We start from the raw sequence: 20,454 nt of genomic DNA, 5'->3' as shown, positions 1-20,454 counted from the left end.
ACACAAAAAGAATGAATGATATAGTGTAGTATTTAACACTCTTGATAAATGACCCATGTTAAAATAGAAAATATCTATTTTTTATACAAAACCATGTGTAAAATTCTTTACGTGAAGTGCAGTCCTAGGTACATATTTAATAGCTGGCAACTACACTGAAAACCACTTGTCACTGTGGTATTGGTGTTATAGGTGGGTAATCCCAGATGAATGATAATACATTTTAAAGCAAATAATCAAAATTAACAATACGACCCCACTGCAAACAACCATGGGTAACTGTGGGTTGGTAACTGTGGTACAGAAAGATACTCACAGACAGATGGCAGTACGTTGCACATACCTCCCAACATTTGAAAAACGAAAAGAGGGACAAAAACATTTGGCGTGCGCAGCATGGCAATTTTTTGACCACACCCACTTTTGTGGCCACGCCCCAATTGCCACACCCCATTTAAAAAAATACTCCTTTTATATAGATGAAATGGCGGGATCAGATGCAAATGTGCTATACCCTCATACTGAACGACCTAATACACAGTGCCCCCATACACAGTAGCCCCCCATACACAGTAGCCCCCCATACACAGTAGCCCCCATACACAGTAGCCCCCCATACACAGTAGCCCACCATACACAGTAGCCCCCCATACACAGTGCCCCCCATAGGAGGTCCGCCTTCGTCTGCGGCTTCTTTCCTTGTGCGGCGGTGCCAGGCCCTTTTATGAGGTTGCGCCCCGTGCGTAATGACGTCACACGTACGCACGGGGCGCAACCTTATAAAAGGGCCTGTCACGCTGCACAAGGAGAGGCATAACAAGTAAAGCCGCAGGAGAAGCCAGAACGTCCGGCTCCAGCCAGCGCAATGCGGGACATTCATGGAACTATCCAGGACAGCGGGATGCGCCATAAAAACCGGGACTGTCCCGCGAAAAGCGGGACAGTTGGGGGGTATTGTTGCATATCATTTAGATGAAGATCTCAATCCACAATAACAGGATTTTATACTTGTATGCATTGATTGATAGAGGAGGAGCAAGAAGGCACCCACAACAATTTTTAATAAATAACATAAAAATGTATTGCACTTGCAAATTGCCAAAAATACATTTGCACATCACTGGAAAGTCGATTAGCTGCAGTAGGAAATAGATGTTAATGGCTGAACTGACTCCTTCTATTGGCATCACAGCTGACGTGTTTCTCTGAAAGACACTAAATGGGGAAAGCATACATATTTATACATAAACCAAAACGCATTATAAACAATAACAGATCCTACATTGTCTTGCTGTTAAAGGGAAATGAAGGTATCATGGGGGAGTCTGGAATGAAAGGTACCAAAGGTGAAATAGGTAACCCTGGCAGTGTTGGAAGAATGGTAAGTAACTTATATATTGTGAAATAAAAATGTAACCATTTGACATCTGCCAATTATATATATATATTTTTTTCCCTGAGGAAGAGCACAGTTAGTGCTCGAAACGTTGGATTTCTTTGCTTAAATAAACTTATAATTTTTTTGCCAAGTCCTGGTGTGTGCAGCTCACTGTCTTGCTTCATATATTTTTGCTAGCACCCTGGGCATTTGAACTTTAATAGGGTGTGCTCCGTTTGTTCCTGTATATACAGTATATATATATATATATTTTTTTTTTTGTATATTGTGGAACACAATATGTGATTAAACATTACAGAGAAGCTGACCCAGACTGGGATTCAAAATAGGCCCTGGCATTTCAAGTACACAAAGGCCCAAACAGCCCCTCACCAGCCCAATAAATAGTGACTTAGTGACTATCTGTGGCACCTTACAGCAGCCCCTCTGGCATTTGCTAGAATCCACAGACTGACAGTCACGGCCAGCAGGGAAGCAACTTCACGCTTGTTGAGTATCAATAGGAATAGGGAATAGAAAGGAGGAAAGCAACATTTTTTATTTAGCAAACAACCACATTGAACCATTATATGGCAAAATTCCTGGAAAGTGTTTTGAGCTGTTGATATACCCTGCAGCGAAGCTGAGAATGTTTTGGGCAAGTCTCTACCAACATTACACATCTGTATCCTGCAATCTGGCACTAAATCATAATTGACATGACAGCATCTGTATAATTGTATTATAACATTTTCTTTTTGTTTAGGGACCTAAAGGGGAAAAGGGTGAACTTGGACTCACAGTAAGTAACTCCCCTGTGTCAACTGTGATTTGTGTTTATAAAAATCATATTACCAAGGTGCTGATGAAACAGATTTACACAGTGGAAGGCAAAATATATTTCAGACAAGCGTAATTATTTCTCTATAACTAAGTTAAAGGGGAACTTCCTAACCAAATTTTGTTAAAGAGCCCCACACAACAAAGAAACCCCTAATATACCTATCACTGTAATCTGTTCTTTCAAAAAGTATGAATAAATACCATTTTTTATGCTGAAATCCAGCTGCAAAACAGTTCTCTTTTGGCATCATTTGAAATCCTGGCAGGGGTGGAGGGACTAAAACATTGATGTTACAAATTGTAACAACTTTCCCCCAGCTTACATACAGCATCCAGGAACTAAATAATCCACAATGCATTGCACTGTGATGTTCCTTTCCTTATTGTCATCACTTGTGCAGGGAATTGTGGGATTTAGAGGATGCAGGCTGAAGGCAGGCTAAGGACAGTCGACTACTTTATTTGAGTCTCAAAGTAATCAGCCAGATCAGCAGGGGAACAGGGCCTTCAAATAAGCAATTTAAATATATCTTGGTAGAACAGGTCAATTTACTACTGTCTTGGGGGCCCAAAATTGAATTTGCTGTGGGGCCAAGTAACATCTAGTTACTCCTCTGTTTCTAATTGATGTATATTGCAAAGTGGCTTACAATTATGTTTACTTTTCTAAAAGCTTAAGTTGTGTTTGGCTGGAGTTCCCCTTTAAAATAAATTAAAACATTTCCAGAAAAGTTTAAAAGCTCCCTGCTTTTCCACAAGAGCCATTTTGAGCTAAAGGTAGGTGCAATAGGTCTTACTACTCAGTCACATTGTTTGCTGGGGGACTTTATTTTAATTGCATCACAGACTCAAAGTGTAGGACTCACGTAGAATGAGGGGCCTTGACGTGGCACGTGAGCTTACATATTTTGGCCAAAGTGTGGTACTAACACCTCATTTTTTGTAAAAATAATTTTTAAAGGCAAACTAAGCGCTGGCAAACTTTCTTTCTCTTTGTGTATAATTAATGGCTTTTTATCGTTTCTAGCAGCTGGTCAACTCCAGATTGTGGGTTAGACCGAGCGCTGGCACAATAGTGTGTTTCTAGCAGCTGGTCAACACTACAGCGTGGGTTAGACCGAGCGCTGGCGATTTCTTTCTGTGTTTTGTGTCCAGAAAAGTTTAGAACCTGTGTTTGTAAATCTGGCCCAAATTTTGGTAGGGACAGGAAATTCACACTGTAACAGATATACTTCTTAAGATCGTGATGTCAGTATGTATTAATGTCATTTTGGTACCTAGTAAAGCATTAGTGGACTAATAACATCCCCAATGAAGCTAAATATGGGGTGAAACATATACCTGCATATTCCATTTTCACAGTAGTATTGTATACAACTTTTGTTTTGTTTTTAGCTCCACCTTGTAGAAGGCATGTGGCTATATATGTAGGAGACTAAATTACTTGCAACTTTCTGTAATGATTACTATAAGCAACAGCAACGAGACACATAATAGGTACAAGTCATATAAACTGTAACTGAACCCACCTGTGTAACTTATAAATACAGCAATAATTTGCAATCTACATTATCTCATGGTATATTTGCAGTTTTAGATTGCAAATAAGTCAAAAGGGATTCTGGGAACAAATTCCTTAAGGCTCTTAGAAACACCCCATTTACATGGGTTTATCCTGTAGCCTTAAGCTTACCCACTAGGTTTTTAAAGCAAAAGCCAGGATAATAGCTGATCAGATTCCCAACTACAGACCGGTTTCTCCCTTCTTGGTGCTCATCAGTGTAGTGCAGGGTTTTCTGATCAGCTTAGGTAGAGCCAGGAACGGATTGCTAATACCAGGCTTTTCATTCAGCAGAACTTTTTGAAAGTCAGGATTTCAGCATTGTCTGCATAGTCACTTAACCCTAGAACCCTCTGAAATCAACAAAATAAAAAAATGTATGTAAATTGTAAAAGTGCTCAGCAAATCCCTCATTACATTAGTTAACATATTAATGAAATCTTGTTATCTGAAAGCCTGAAACCCACTGCAGCTGGGAGAAAGCTTTTTAATTTTTTTTTATACAGAACCCATTATCTATATTTAAAAATATTCTCAAAATTACAGGCACAGGGAAAGATAGGGGACAAAGTTAGTAAAATAATGATCTGTTACCAGATAATAGTGAAGTGAATAAGGGAAAAAACTTTTATATCGGTATAGACTATTCTTTCAATTGTTTTATTACGGGTTTAATTTTCCTTTACAGGGTCGTTATATTCTCTATTCTTCTTAAGAATTATGCTCAGTGGTACAGAATGTAAGGCATTTGTCTGAACAACCTAGCGAGTTGTTCCTGTTATTGAGTGTTTTTTGTGATGCAGATATCAATATGTTCTCTTCCAGAGAGAAGACATAATAAGGCTGATAATTGAAATTTGTGGTAAGAAAATGGAACATTTTATTTCCTCTGAAATGTCAGTGAATTTAGGATGATTAGGGGTAACTGGCTTGTGTATATAGTATTACAAACCTGAACCTAAATGAATAATTGTTTTAAAAAGGTCAGTCATAAGAGTCAGTATATTTTAGGAAATATACTGACTCTTATTCTACTCATCGCCTGAGCTACAGTTGGGCAAGGTAAGGATGTAGGTGTCTCCCTAAATCTCATGGTATTTGCTATACATTTGTTCCCTCTTCTTGAAGCATTCTAAAGTCGTTTTGTATGAAAAGACTGACTGCTGCACCCAATAATAACAGGCATAGAACAATACACTTACAGCATCAAGTTCACAATTGCTAGCATAAACATATAGCAAATAGGAAGTGATGTTACAGTCATTTATCTGTACCCTTCCACCCCAACTAGGTACATACACAACAGATAATTGTCTGTAATGCCTCCTTGTCAAAATGTGCAGTAATGCAGGAGGTGGTTCTTAAAACCCCTAATGCACATGGCGCATGTAACTGGATTGCAGAGAATGCCCATTGGATGGTAAAATAAATCTCAGCACTGCCACCTATGAGAAGGAGAGATAATCTTTGTAATGAAGGCTGGTAATATTAATAGTGGCACTAAGTGAATCCTTCACATAGTGCTTTGATAAATAAGCTTATATGGCCATCAGCCTTTAGGTTAATAGATAAGATCACAACCCTCCAGAGTCTTTGATAAAGTGTGAAAGCAATGGAGTTCAGTGTTTCCTTACCTTATGATACCTGGCCATTGTTTAGATGTCCTGGTTTATTTTCTTTTATTTTTCCCTTAGTTTGGTCTTTTTTCCAAACAAAAGCCTGTGGTGTGTTGGGGACAGTCTTATAGGTAGTCAATCTCTGTGTCTATCTCTCAACTCGTAGAAGCATCACTGATTTGCTTACCTAAGGTCTCTAGAAAAGCAGAAAACCAAGGCTTCTACCTTTTATCCATCAATGGGTCAGAACTGGAGTGTTGCTGTACATGATCAGACTTGCCTTAATGCAACACATCTATCTGTTACATCCTTAATTTGTCCTATGTTTGTATTATTTTTATGGTTCAGACTTTAGATAGTAGTCTTCACTAAATATTACAAGGATGCTTAAACTAATTCTTGTAGTGTACCGGAGGGCAAAGGTCAGGCTTCAGAAGGGTATGATACTATATCATGGCTTGACAGACAAAGAATTGCATGGGTTTGGATCTGTGAACAATATGATTAAACCCAACATTGACCTTATTTTGGAGTATTATGGCCTTTGTTTTTGCCACTACATTAATATCAGATTTCCCTTGGGAAGAAGCAGATTACTTTCTCACAAAGTACTATTCAGAGGGAAAGCAAAGAGTGCACTGTTGCAATAGGGCATATCTAGCGCTTACTGTGACAGATCCTGTCCAGCAGTAAAGTATGGTTATCAAGGTCATGCAGTTTATTTATTTTAAGTCTGACTGCAATGCCACGACCTTTTTTCCAGCAATGACAGTATTTGTGTTGATAATAAAACCTGTTGATGGATATGTTTAACAATGTGGAAAAAGATTGTACAAAGTTCATTGCATATGTTCTTATGTATATTTATTTAAGCAAGTAAGCATATAAGCAAGTCCTACAGCGTTGCCATAAATTGATTGAGGGCAGTTATGTGTTCCCTTACCAATAACCCATTATCCTAGCCCTATCACCTGTCAATAAGCGCAGCTACATGATAAAGGGTATATAAACCCTAGATATAATTATGGGCAAGTATTACTCGTTATGGATTATAAAATAATCATCTCATGTCAATTTCTTGTTTTAGCACACACTTGTATATTTTGTGATTGCTGTAGAGGTCTGTGGGTTATGGGATGTGTCACCTTCTTTAGATCTCTTTCAAGCAGGCAATTTTAGTAGCCCCAAAAAATGACAGATTATGAAATAATCTTCAATGATTACCAAACAAGTCCAGTTGCTTTAAATTTATTTATACTAGATATTATGAAATAAGGTTTTATTAAAGTGCCAATTTACTAACACAGTAAAAATGATTTCTTATGCTTATATTGTTGCCTTAAAAGAAAAAGTTTACAGTTTATTATTATAAATGCCATTATTTTATTACTGATGCAAGTGTGAGCAAGACTTTCCCTGTAGATGCCCATAATAAGATATTATGAATGCCCCTGCACATGTGCAATGGAGAGCAATTAATTAAGGTGGAAGTGCTCCTGCACTATCAACATGGTTGCCATTGCATACAATTGTAAGAATAAAATATAGCAGGTTTAGACAAAAGTACTTAAAACAACATGTTTGTTGTAGCATGATGCTTTAGTCACAGGCCAGTAAACACAGTCTGCCAGATTTAAGCCCCCCCCCCCCCCTCAGCCAGTCATCTGCTGTCACCAGTTTGCTCCTAAATGCTAACTTACCTGTGCCATTAAAATGAATATAATCATCACTTTAAGTTCTCTGATGTCCATCCAAAGAAGTTGAGCAGGGGGTGCAACAGGGCAGGGTGGCCAAGATGCTCCTGGATCCCTTTCCAACTCTGTAAACTTCAGAAAATGTCTTCTGCTGTTTTCAAGATTTCATACATTTTTTGAAAAGCTATAGTCTAACTCCATTATATATCAGCAAACCAATTAGTTCTTTACATTTTTTTCTACAGGTTGTGGAAAAGATTGCAAAGATGTCCCGCTGGACCTCGTCTTTATTATTGACAGCTCTGAAAGCGTGGGACCAGAAAACTTTGATATCATTAAACAATTTGTGAACAGGGTCATCGATAAAATATCAACAGATCAATCAGCTTCTAAAGTAGGAATAATAAACTTCAGCCACAAAGTAGAGGTTGTTGCACACATAGGTCAACTGTCCAACAAAGAGAACCTAAGGGAAGCCATCAATCGCATGAATTACTTGGGAGAAGGCACATACACTGCGACCGCCATCAAAAAATCAACAGAATTGTTTCAGCAGTCCAGAGGAGATGTGAAAAAAATCGCCATTGTTATCACAGATGGGCAGGCTGATGTCCGCGATAATTTATCACTGGACCTTGTTGTGAGGGAAGCCCATTCTGTAAATGTTGAAATGTATGTAATTGGGGTGGTCGATACACATGACCCTAACTATAATCTCTTCCGAAATGAAATGAACTTGATCGCTTCTGACCCAGATGAGGAGCATGTGTTCCAGATTGCTGACTTTTCAACCCTTTCAGGTAAGATTGAGGCTGGACCTTGTTCATTGGTCTGCAAAGCAGAAAGAATTGTTAAATGGAACAATATCTTATATTACCTGCTGTCTTTAAAATTATATTAGTTCATTGTTTGCCAGAACTCTAACTTAACTGAGCATGGCTTGAGAGGCATGTCTGTCTGCACAATGCTGAGTGCCTACACAGGCTAAGAAGCAGAGAAGCATAACAATTAATGGCAGGTTGATGAGAGTTGTGCGGGCTGCATGCAAGGCTCAGGGATATCGTTTTACACAATGACGTGAATTATATTTTTCGGTGGTTTCTAATTTTTCCTCAAACTGCAAGGGCTGCCTGAGTCTACTTTGCCCTTACATGCACAAATATGAATTACATTAGGCCAGGGCCACAAGGTTGCTTAAATGTATTGACTCTATGTAAATTTAACTTGCCCAATTGGGGATGTAGCTAAACAGAATATTTTTGTCATTGTGTGCATGTTTTTATGTGTGTTTAATAAAACAAAATACACAATATAATACAGTGTTGGCAAACTTTTATGGCTTGCCATAAAGGGAGGTGCCCCATCCTAACTCGCAACCTTAGCCCACACCCGACACTAACCAACAGAATGTTGCCATTGTAGGAGCCACACTCAAACTGTATCTTCCCGCTTTGTCCGCTAGAACTCTTCTCCTTAGGTTCCAAGACAGGGAAACTTCGGGAGCAGAGGAAGCGTGTACTTCCCCAGCCTCACCCACACTCAACCAGAACCAGCAATTGTTGCCCAAACTTCAACCCCAGCCTGCCTGACCTAAGGGTAAACCCATGGGTCCCATGTGTTAGGGGTCAATCCACACTTCACTACTTGGTTGGTGCACATCCGCAGTAGAATGATAAGCCGGTCTTTAGCTTCTAAGCTCAGTTTTTCACTCTACTTCAAATGCGCATCTGGCCCCAGTTGGTGACATATTTCTACTACAGTTGTACCTCAGGCCGGTGCAGTTTTTATCGATCAGGAGCACCAGCCCAGCATCTAAATTAAGTTATTATAATGCCTTATATTTTGGCACCCCAAGTGACTATACCTTTACTTCACCTTTAAATATGTTAGGTCTTTCCTATAAATGTACAATTAAATGCACATATATACACGCCTCTCTTTTTCAGAACTTGAAAACAAATTATTCCGAAAAATTTGCACAAAAGATAGTTACCCGTGGCTTGAAACCTTGTCAAGAATAGAAAGTGCTGCAACCGTTCCTTCTGTTGTGGTTACAGAACCTTATCAGGTAAGTCTTCTTGCTCTAGAAAGGATTGTGTGTATTACATTGTGTTATAAGTAGGCTTAAACAGTGAACTGCTTTAGGGCTGTGACAGACGGGGAGATTAGTTGCGATTTGCCGAAGTCGCGAAAGTTTCCTCTCAAGGCAAATTGCGGTGCCGCGTATGCCATCCCACTGGCGATTTACATTCTAGCCAGTGGGATGGCATTTCAGAGAGATTAGTCGCCCGCGACAAGGGAGATTTGTCACGCAGTGACTAATCTCCCCATCTGTCACAGCCCTTAAACATCATGGTCAGTAGTTTAACCGGAATGGTAGCAGAAGCCAGTGTAGGCAATAACAGAGCGGCTGATGAATGCATAAACCTGAAGCTGCATCTCTTATAGACTGGTGTAGTGACATACTCTTGAGAGGTAGGGCAATCAATAGAGGATTCTAATAATCTTTTCCTGGAGCTAACACAGGCTTGTGAAGGGTCATTTTACTTGCCATTGTCAAAACTGTCTGGCAGTCATGCTTCATGCTGGCTAGATTTTGCTATACACGTCATGCAGAGTCTCAGGTTGGTGTTTTAACAAAAGAATAAACCACCCATTACACTGTCCCTTTCTGGATTGTGCCTTGTACTTCTGTATGGTCTTGAAAAACTGGATCCACATGTACATGACCAGACATGGGATCAGAGGAGGCAGAATGCTGCTAGAGATGAGAAACGCCTCATGTAACCTGCTTGCTTAATGAACATTTGGCAGTGTTCATAATCTTAATAAATATGCAACCTTAACTTCTTACCGCCATGCTTTGTACTGTGCCCAGGAACCACGGTAAATATTTCTTCTCCTGCAGACTGACAGAGAGCAAGAAGTTATTCATTACCCACAGAGTACACAGCCACCTGCACAAGATCAAAAAGTAACAGTGTCCATAAAGGATATTGCAGAACCCAGACCTACCCAGAAGCCAGGAGCTTTAGAAGTGGTGAAACCTGCCGGTGCACCTAGCACCCAAACAGTTGTGCAAGACATCAGACAGGAGCAAGGTAAACTGTTTCCTTACAGAGGACAAAAAGGAGAACAAGATAAAATATATTTTTTTGTTTGCAATGTAAATATTTCAAAAAGCAATATAGAAAATCTACTAGACTAGGAATCACTATGTACTTACTATTATTATGAGCATTTTATGGGTTAAAGTTGGGGGCTCAGAGTAAAATCAACTGTGGCCTTTACAAAAGCTTGAACTGAACTGGCATTCAAAATAGGCAATATCCCCCCACCCAACCCAATAAATAGTGACTCTCTGTGGCATCTTACAGCAGCCCCTCTGGCATTTGCCACAATCCACAGATTGCCAGTTTGGGCTTATGGTTGTCACCTTTCCTCCTGAACAGTACTAGCAGCAGGGAAAAGGGGCTGGAGGATGATGTATGGGGAGGGGGTGGGGCCAGGAGGGGCAGGGACGTTACATAAAAGTGGGTAGGGCAAATCAGGCAGTAAAAGGGGGCAAAAAAGGCAGTGATTGGGTGAGTAGGAACATTTAAAGAGGGATAGAGGGGGAGGAACTAATAGGCATATTTAAGCATTTAAAGGGGTTGTTTATCTTTGAGTTAAATAACAGTAACACCAAAAAAATGAAAATATATCAAGGTGTGTAGCCTTGGGGGCGGCCATTCAAAAGGAGAAAAGGCACAGGTTATATAGCAGATAACAGATAAACTCTTTAGAATACAATGGTGTCTTATCTGTTATCTGCTATGTAACCTGTGGCTTTTCTTCTTTTTCCAGCTTGAATGGCTGCCCCCAGGGCTACACAGCAGGGTATTTATATAAACTATAGTAGGGTTCCTGTAGCAAACACCCCAGCTGTACCAGTGCAGGAATGGCTGCCCCCGGGGCTACACAGCAGGGTATTTATATAAACTATAGTAGGGTTCCTGTAGCAAACACCCCAGCTGTACCAGTGCAGGAATGGCTGCCCCGGGGCTACACAGCAGGGTATTTATATAAACTATAGTAGGGTTCCTGTAGCAAACACCCCAGCTGTACCAGTGCAGGAATGGCTGCCCCCGGGGCTACACAGCGGGGTATTTATATAAACTATAGTAGGGTTCCTGTAGCAAACACCCCAGCTGTACCGGTGCAGGAATGGCTGCCCCCGGGGCTACACAGCAGGGTATTTATATAAACTATAGTAGGGTTTCTGTAGCAAACACCCCAGCTGTACCAGTGCAGGAATGGCTGCCCCCGGGGCTACACAGCAGGGTATTTATATAAACTATAGTAGGGTTCCTGTAGCAAACACCCCAGCTGTACCGGTGCAGGAATGGCTGCCCCCGGGGCTACACAGCAGGGTATTTATATAAACTATAGTAGGGTTTCTGTAGCAAACACCCCAGCTGTACCAGTGTAGGAATGGCTGCCCCCGGGGCTACACAGCAGGGTATTTATATAAACTATAGTAGGGTTTCTGTAGCAAACACCCCAGCTGTACCAGTGCAGGAATGGCTGCCCCGGGGCTACACAGCAGGGTATTTATATAAACTATAGTAGGGTTTCTGTAGCAAACACCCCAGCTGTACCAGTGTAGGAATGGCTGCCCCGGGGCTACACAGCAGGGTATTTATATAAACTATAGTAGGGTTTCTGTAGCAAACACCCCAGCTGTACCAGTGCAGGAATAGCTGCCCCCGGGGCTACACAGCAGCTTATTTATATAAACTATAGTAGGGTTTCTGTAGCAAACACCCCAGCTGTACCAGTGCAGGAATGGCTGCCCCCGGGGCTACACAGCAGCTTATTTATATAAACTATAGTAGGGTTCCTGTAGCAAACACCCCAGCTGTACCAGTGTAGGAATGGCTGCCCCGGGGCTACACAGCAGGGTATTTATATAAACTATAGTAGTGTTCCTTGAGCAAACACCCCTTTTTTTTACCAGTGCAGGACAACAGTAAATTATATTTGAATTACTTTAAAACACTTTCATTTTGTGGTGTTACTGTTCCTTTAACATTTTGTATGATTTAGAGAGTAAAAGCGAAAGACAATTTCATTTTTTATTATTTGTGTTTTTTTTTAAATATTTCGCTTTTTTATTCAGCAACTCTCCATTTTGGATTATTAGCAGTTGCTTGGGTTTAAATTACCTTAGCAACTAAAGATTGGTGTGGCTGAAAGACTGGTATATGAATAGGAGAGGACTCAAATAGAAAAACAATTAATAAAAAGTAAAATAATAACAATACAATTGTACCCTTACAGAGCAATAGTATTTTGGCTGCTGGGGTCAGTGACCCCCATTTAAAAGATGAAAAGAGTCAGAAGTAGGAGGGAAATAATTAAAAAAATATATAAAAATAAATAATAAAGACCAATTGAAAATGTATTTAGAATAGAACTGTCCCTTTAAGCACATTGCTGGTAAAATTGTAATATAAGCCCTGGCCTTGGCTTGTATTTCACAAGCTAGATAGTTGAGATACGCCCAGGTAGTAACCTTACCAGGGCTGTATTTGGTTCTGGCACTGTCCTAGGCCTATCCCCCTCCGGGATTAGCACAGGCACAGGACAACACATGTCACCCTAGATACTGCATGGGCCCGTGGTATCTATACAGCTCCGCATGTTCATATAATGAATAGAAATATGTATAAATATAATCAGCATGTACCATATTAGGCATATCATTGTTAATTATAAGTTTACTGTGAAAGTGATTCCATTTTAAGCCCTGGTCAATGTGTCACTGAGTTTCACTATTAACTTCCAATGACTTTGTCACCACTTAGATGCAAGGTGCCTAGAGGATATGACGCCGGGAACTTGCCGCGACTATGTTGTCAAGTGGTATTATGACAAGATTGCAGACTCCTGTGCCCGCTTCTGGTACGGTGGCTGTGAAGGAAACAGGAATCGCTTTGACACAGAAAAGGACTGCCAGACTATTTGTATGACACTATAAACTGTCTCTGTGTGTAACTGTTTATACCTCATATAGAACACCTTTTTAAGATACTGTATGTACTGTATAAGCTAATTTATGAAGGGAACCCCCCCCCCAAGACTTAAAGGAGAAGGAAAGTCAAAACCTATTAAGCACACTATTAAATAGTACTACTATTGCTGTGTAAAAACGCTATATTCCTGGCTTGCCTAATGAAAGATTTACAGAGATACACATACTAGAACCTACATACTTGTTTCAGTGAACGGCGCCGCCATCTTGTCCAGCGTGTCTGTATGGGCTGAAAAGCACAAGCACAAGCCCCCCCTCCGATCCCCGCTCCTGCCACAAAGCCTCCACTGCTCCTGCCACAAACCCCCCCCAAGCTCCCCGCTCCTGCCACAAAGCCTCCGCCGCTCCCCGCTCCTGCCACAAACCCCCCCAAGCTCCCCGCTCCTGCCACAAACCCCCCCAAGCTCCCCGCTCCTGCCACAAAGCCTCCGCTGCTCCCCGCTCCTGCCACAAACCCTCCCAAGCTCCCCGCTCCTGCCACAAACCCCCCCAAGCTCCCCGCTCCTGCCACAAACCCCCCCAAGCTCCCCGCTCCTGCCACAAACCCTCCGCCGCACCTGCCCCCCCGCTCCCCCCACCTGCTTGTCACAGAGTTCTCCGACGCTGCGTCACCATGGCAACCGGACGCTCCTGCTGTGTGCGCATGCGCCGCCTGCAGTAACAAGTCGCCAAGTCTTGAAGGAGCGATGCATTATGGGAATCTTCTCTACACTGCTCAGCATTTTTTTTTCCTGTTTGGCTTCTGATCTTCTGAACGGGTTAAGTATGGGGAGACTTAAGGGCACTATTGAGAGAACTGAAGGTATGCTTGCAGCTTGAGATTAACTCTTTATTAGCTTTTCCTTCTCCTTTAAGTACTTACTAATGTTTGTGAGGGTAGGCATTAAATGATAAAACTGTGCAGCATTCCAAGATTATACCTTTAATGTCACACTTCTGGGCTGCGCAGCAAAGGGGTTAAACCTTTGTGCGGAGTCGTCATTCCCACACCTCTGTACAGACATATCTTAAACAGACACACAAATGCAACAGCACAACAATTTTTATTACAAAAGCACAAGGGCAAATTATTACTGCTCCTTCGTGCTGTAGCAGTTCCCATAAGACACAACATGTACATTAAAGGAAAACTATACCCTCAGAATGAATACTTAACCTACAGATCATTTATATTATATTAAGTGGCCTATTAAAGAATTTTACCAAACTAGAATATATATATCAGTAAACATTGCCCTTTTATACCTTTTCCCTTTAGCCACCATTTAAGGTTGGGCTGTGTGCTCCCAGAACACCTGACAGGAAATAATGCAGCTCTAACTGTAACAGGAAGTAGTGTGGGAGTAAAAAACATGTCCATTTATTGGCAGATGTGACCTAACATATATGTGTGCCCTTGGTTTGTTTGTGTGCACCATGATTTTCTATTTAGAATTACCCAATGGTATATTTTACTAAAAAAGTCTATTTTTATGAAAATGGTTTATTTAGGTGAAGCAGGGTTTTACATATGAGCTGTAAATGTGTGTATATTTTTATGGAGACCTACAATGTTTGGGGGTGGGGTATAGTTTTCTTTTAAATAGATAGAAAATACTAGATTAAAGCACACCTGACAACTGCCCCACTGTTTCTGGTTCAGGAGCAAATATCTGGTTGCGGAATACTGAGCAGAATATGGGTGTTTTAGTCAAATGTGTCAACATATTAATCACATAATGTTGGCAGGTATGGATTCACGACAAAAATAGGCTTTTCTCACTATGCTCCCTGCCCTATGTGTTGGTGCTCACAGATGCAAGTCCTTGTGTTCTAGAATGCATTCAGCAGCACTGTATTCACAAGGGGCATGCGTCACTCCTCTTGCCCCTTAACTTGCATATTATTCAGGTGCACAAGTACTGGCATGGCAAGATGCAAAGGTGCTTTGTACTTACCGCCCTTCCTGTGTTGGGTGATAACAGGGCCGCATTGTTCCTGCACCACTCGTCAGAGCCAGATATTTGGTGCAGGAGATTGCAAGATGCCAAATACAAGCGCTATTTGAATAAGCAGGGCCGGATTTCATTTTTCGGGTGCCCAGAGACCGCCCCCATTCTCTGCCCCCCTCAGGATCACGCGCATGTGCATCCTTGTATGCCGCATATGGAGCACTGGGGACAGGACGCGCTAAAGTTTTCTGCCTTTGTGGCCTTGCCACAAATCTGGGCCTGTCAGTAAGCCCTGAAGGGCTTAATTATGCACCTCTTATTGCTTTAGCACTTGTGTCTAGGGTCAGTGTAACTCACCCCTCAGGAATTTTGTAAAGGGAAGGCAAAAGCCTCATTTATGACTGCAAATTCAAATGGGAACGCAATAAAACAAATGCAAGGTGGTGTGCATATTGACACCACTCATTAAAGGTTATTTGTATACAAACCTTCTCCTTGCACTTCTGCATAATGGTGCTATTCATCAATGGGTCCATCCTGTTGTTTCAGCTGAATTATGACCAAGTGCATAAATTGACCCTAGAGTTACTGCCACCCTAGTAATACCAGAGTTCCCACAGTGACTCAGATACTAACAATGTTCCCCACTGTAAAACTGCAATGTGCAATAGGGTTCATTTTGATGCATCATGTGCAGTTGTGGTGGATGCAAGTTGGTGTGTGTTGATATTAAGCTGAAATTGTTTTTTGGGAAATAATCAGGAATTTGCATTTTGCACATTGCACTGAGGCTTCATATCTTGCATCCATTAAGTAATATTCCTTAGTTTGCCGATTGTCTGTATGAGTCAGACAAAGCACGATTCCAAAGAAAGTACACACAGTAATGCAAGGGATGCATCGTGCTGCTCTGTGCTGTGCCACTAGACCTGCTCAGTCAGTAAGTCAGTAGGGTGCTCAGCAGGGCCGTGCCCTTGGTTTCCTGTGTCAGTTAGGTGACGGGTGCGCCCTGTACATAAAAGAGCAAATAGCAGAGATGTTTCTGCATACACAGGGCACACGCTACACAATGCATGCAGACAAGCTATCAAAAGGGCCAGTTGCACCCATAAAGCGTGACTCCTTTGTTAATAAGATGTAGAAACCGAGCCAGTTTATTTTCATATGGGTGCTAATATACATCTTGTTAACATAGAGGGGCAGCAAACTGTTAAAGGGGTTCCTCAGTAAAAGGTAAAATCCCCTGCTGTTTCTATATTAGGCTGTTAATTTCTTTTCCTTTTTATGTAATGTGCTACATGCAAACCCATCCTCTGTCTCATTTTTAGCCCTGAAACTTGAACGCATTGGTTTAATTTGCAGTTATTGTGCCACTGAAACACTTTGCCTCCCACTCTCCGTGCTAAGCAGGTGCTCCGCGGCTGCAGTTTGTACTGAAATTAAGCCCATAAAAAAAAAAAAATATTGATGCGCATCTCTGTACCAAAGAACATTGTGTTATCTGGATATGTTGCTTGTGAGCCTATGTAACCTTTTTCTTTTCATGTTTAAAAATATTTCAAAAATATTACAAATTTGTGTTTATATTACCATCACCGTCTCTGTGATAACTGGTGACGCATGGTTGTACCACTTCAAACCCCACAAGCCCTATCAGAGAAATAAAAGGTTAGGTGGGTCTAAGACTACTTTATGCAGTTAAAAGCATAAAGGCAAACCTCTGACTATAAATCCTCCGGGATGCTCCTCATTGCCATACAGCAAGCTAACTTGAAACTTTGGCTGAACATGGCCACCCAGGTAATTTAATATAGCTGTCAGGCAAGAGTCATTAGGGCTTATTTACAATGTCAAAGGTGTAAAAAAAAACAAAAAAAACCCCAGCATTTATATGCACCTCTGCATGCTTCATTTTGGAGCAGAGACCTACAGTTGCCCCCAATGAGTTCATCACTCCCTGCATCTGACGGTGCTGTATTCATAAGGGGTAGGTGGAGGGAGGCACATAGGCTTCCCCTTCCTGTCCCTTGGCCATCATCCAGACACTCAAATTAGGAAGTGTTGGTGGACATGGGCTGCAAGGAGGCCCTGTATTTAATGACTGCCCTATATTTCTTTGTAAATGTCCTCTTTTGTCTACAAACTTGGGAAGCAAACCTGTTTAAATTAATTTTATTTCTGCTGCTTTGTAAATCTACACAGGTATGGGCAATAGCTCACTATACCTTCAGTGTATATTTGCACAACCACTCCCATCCGCCCTATCCAACAATAGTATGTGTGTACATATGGCATCTATTATGGCACTGCTTGCTTAAGCAGAACATCCAGTTATTAACCAGAGGTGCATTTATCCATTAGTAACATACCTGTAATAAGCTTGCAGAACATTTTGAAATAAAGAGGTAAATGAGTAGCACTATGGTTCCATTACTTTTGCATTCTATTCCTACAGAGTTCAGAAGCCCCTATATTGAGCCTCAGTAGGTAACTGTACATGATAACGAGCTAGTTTTCCTTTGCACCAATCACAGAAGGGCTATTAATGGTCACTTTAACAATACACCAATAACAGCTGCCTTCAGCCCAAATACATGTATTTTGTATACCACACATTACTAGTGAGTTAGCATTGTACAAAAGATCTACATAAATTCCAGTTTTCTTCTTAACAATATTTTCCCCAATATGATAACTTCCAAAAAAAAACATCACAAAACCAGATGATTCTTTAGAATTCTTTTTTATTGTTGCTTGTAAATTCCCATTAGAATCACTGCTAACAAAGCTGAAGGCACTTGGGTGAAACATTATGTATGAACAAACGATTCTAGAATAGAAAAACCTTTCTGCAAACAATTCTCAATGCTGATGGAATATTATATATACACATACAAATGAGAGTGCAGACATTAGGGTACAATATAAATGTATTATACATGTGATTGCTGGCTGTGGAGAGAATAGGCAGGTATTTATAGCCCACAGACAGAAGTAACAAAGGCACAAAAACAGAAATAAAAATCCAAAAAGACTATGGGATGGTTTGTTGGCACGCTATGGAAACGCCATTTTTTTAGTAAAACTAAAAAAAGGGTACGTTTTTAGATCCACCAGAGCAGGCACTGGGGGGAGGGGGGGGGGGGCATGCCATCTTTCAGTGCAGCACTACACAGCAGAGTTAAGTAGTGCAGATAGATACACCTTCAGGTTTTGGTGCTTTGGGCACACACACACTTAGATTTTGCTTGTCCTCTAGATATGCCGCTTTTGTGGCATTAGTGCATGAGCATGTCTATGGGACATCACATTAGCTATGGGCTCTCATTTACACTTGTACTCAATGTAACCAAATAAAAGTGGGTAATAAAAATGACAGAAAAGGTACAATACCATGCTTAAGCTGGCCAGATACATGCTTATCCCATTCAGTGTCCAACCATGTGGGTCTAGCAGACAGATAGTGTATGAGGGTCCATACACAGTATTATGGCTACCTTTCTATTGTTTTGCTCATTTGGGCCGACAGACACAGCAATCGACCAGCAAGAAGTGAAAACGACCTGCACTTCCTCATGTGCTGATGCACCGTGCCCTGACCACCAAAGTGTACTGATCTTTAGCAGTATGGCTGGCTGAATTTGCCACCATGTAAAGATTTTTTGGAGTAATGCCACAAAGGCACAAGGGAAATATACACAAGAAATTACCAAAAATATGTCTGAATGCACACAGGACAGTCTCTGCCATGATACATTATGGCAGTATGAGTGATACTTCCGGTCAATGTGCCCTGCTGCCACTTTCCGGACACAGCACAGGATGGCATCAGCTACTTGAGATCCAAAACGGAGTTTGTGGGGATTTGAAAGGACATTTTAGTTTGTGGGGATGTCAGCCATGGTATCAAAGGGGTAGGTTGGCACACTGTCAAAAACAACTTAGGACACTAAATATGTTTAATATAATGCCACGTTTGGTGACTAAAGTGCTAAATACCTTCATTTGTAAAAGAAAAAAAACAGGTAGAATCACAGGCATGTAAAAGGGGACACTATTAGCTGATATTTTCTTGCTGAAGTAGGGATAACTCATGCTGACAGCATTCCTTGACATTTCCTTTTGGGCAATTTCGCACATGTGTTAGGCTGTATTTATGGCCCTGTTTATTTGCCTTTCACGCTTACCAAGAGTGGACTAAATTGTACACCAAGTGTTAAAGTCTTTCATGATATATACATATCCATTTAATACAAGCTGCTTAACACTCTGACTTCCTAGGATAAAATGATTATATAGATCTTGTATTGTTGCTATTGGAATCTCTGTATCCCTGGGGTCCCCTCTGTTATACAAACAATTCAGTAACCCCCCCCAATATAAATATATACTAAATCAGATACAGGTAATCAGTGGTTTGGCTATTGGAAGTTAAATTACCTACATAAATCTGGAACACAATCATTTTCCATTGATAGTAGCCTGGAGATGAAATTGAAGATGTTGCTGGAGATGAAATTTTAAATCAGAGCAAGAGCATTTTAAGACTAAGGGGCAGGTTCATCAAAGTACGAGTTTGAATCCCAAAATAGGTAAAATTCAGATTAGATACGATAATTTCTGATGATCGGAAATGTCACAAAAATGCTTACGAAAAAATCGTAATGGTCACGATAATGTCGTATTGGTGATCTGAAAGTCACAAAATTTTCGTATCCGAACAATTGTAAACTGTGGGAAAACCTTTCTGACTTTGATCCTTCTGTGCATGATTTTGGAAGCCTCCCATAGGGCTCAATGGCACTCTGCAGCTCCAACCTGGCCCAAGGAAAGTCTCCCATAGGACTCAATGGCACTCTGCAGCTCCAACCTGGCCCAAGGAAAGTCTCCCATAGGGCTCAATGGCACTCTGCAGCTCCAACCCGGCCCAAGGAAAGTCTCCCATAGGGCTCAATGGCACTCTGCAGCTCCAACCCGGCCCAAGGAAAGTCTCCCATAGGACTCAATGGCACTCTGCAGCTCCAACCTGGCCCAAGGAAAGTCTCCCATAGGGCTCAATGGCACTCTGCAGCTCCAACCCGGCCCAAGGAAAGTCTCCCATAGGGCTCAATGGCACTCTGCAGCTCCAACCTGGCCCAAGGAAAGTCTCCCATAGGGCTCAATGGCACTCTGCAGCTCCAACCCGGCCCAAGGAAAGTCTCCCATAGGACTGAATGGCACTCTGCAGCTCCAACCTGGCCAAAGGAAAGTCACGATAATGAAGCATTAATAAATCCGAAACTTTTGTACTTGTTGCGACAAATACGATTTTGTTGCGTAAAATTTCTTGCAAAGTACGAAAAAGTCACACAAATT

The 20,454-nt window shown here is 41.3% G+C and overlaps 1 protein-coding gene and 1 long non-coding RNA gene across 3 annotated transcripts in view; one reads left to right on the top strand and one right to left on the bottom strand.

Annotated features, from left to right (window-relative positions):
- The window catches only part of col28a1 (collagen, type XXVIII, alpha 1), a 62,818-nt gene extending 49,579 nt beyond the window's left edge, over positions 1-13,239 (top strand). Inside the window, exons 29-35 of the mRNA XM_031904455.1 lie at positions 1,301-1,381; positions 2,145-2,180; positions 4,608-4,644; positions 7,338-7,892; positions 9,039-9,160; positions 10,001-10,193; positions 12,942-13,239. Of these exons, the coding sequence (XP_031760315.1) occupies positions 1,301-1,381; positions 2,145-2,180; positions 4,608-4,644; positions 7,338-7,892; positions 9,039-9,160; positions 10,001-10,193; positions 12,942-13,114 (1,197 nt within the window). The 3' untranslated portion in view covers positions 13,115-13,239. The remainder of the gene's footprint in view (positions 1-1,300; positions 1,382-2,144; positions 2,181-4,607; positions 4,645-7,337; positions 7,893-9,038; positions 9,161-10,000; positions 10,194-12,941) is intronic.
- LOC116411678 lies at positions 801-10,505 on the bottom strand. Of its 2 annotated transcripts, XR_004223268.1 has the most exons (5): positions 10,108-10,486; positions 9,947-10,001; positions 9,086-9,175; positions 7,099-7,923; positions 801-1,215 (listed from the first exon to the last, which is right to left on the bottom strand). It is a non-coding gene; the product is annotated as an uncharacterized LOC116411678 (long non-coding RNA). The 2 variants fall into 2 exon arrangements; XR_004223267.1 differs by lacking the exon at positions 801-1,215 and having other exon boundaries at positions 6,631-7,923; positions 10,108-10,505.
- Positions 13,240-20,454: the final 7,215 nt, after the last annotated feature.

Source organism: Xenopus tropicalis, chromosome 6, assembly GCF_000004195.4.
Source record: "Xenopus tropicalis strain Nigerian chromosome 6, UCB_Xtro_10.0, whole genome shotgun sequence".
NCBI lineage: Eukaryota > Metazoa > Chordata > Amphibia > Anura > Pipidae > Xenopus > Xenopus tropicalis.
Note: the sequence above shows the minus strand (reverse complement) of the source record. Positions and strands in the feature narration are given on the sequence as shown.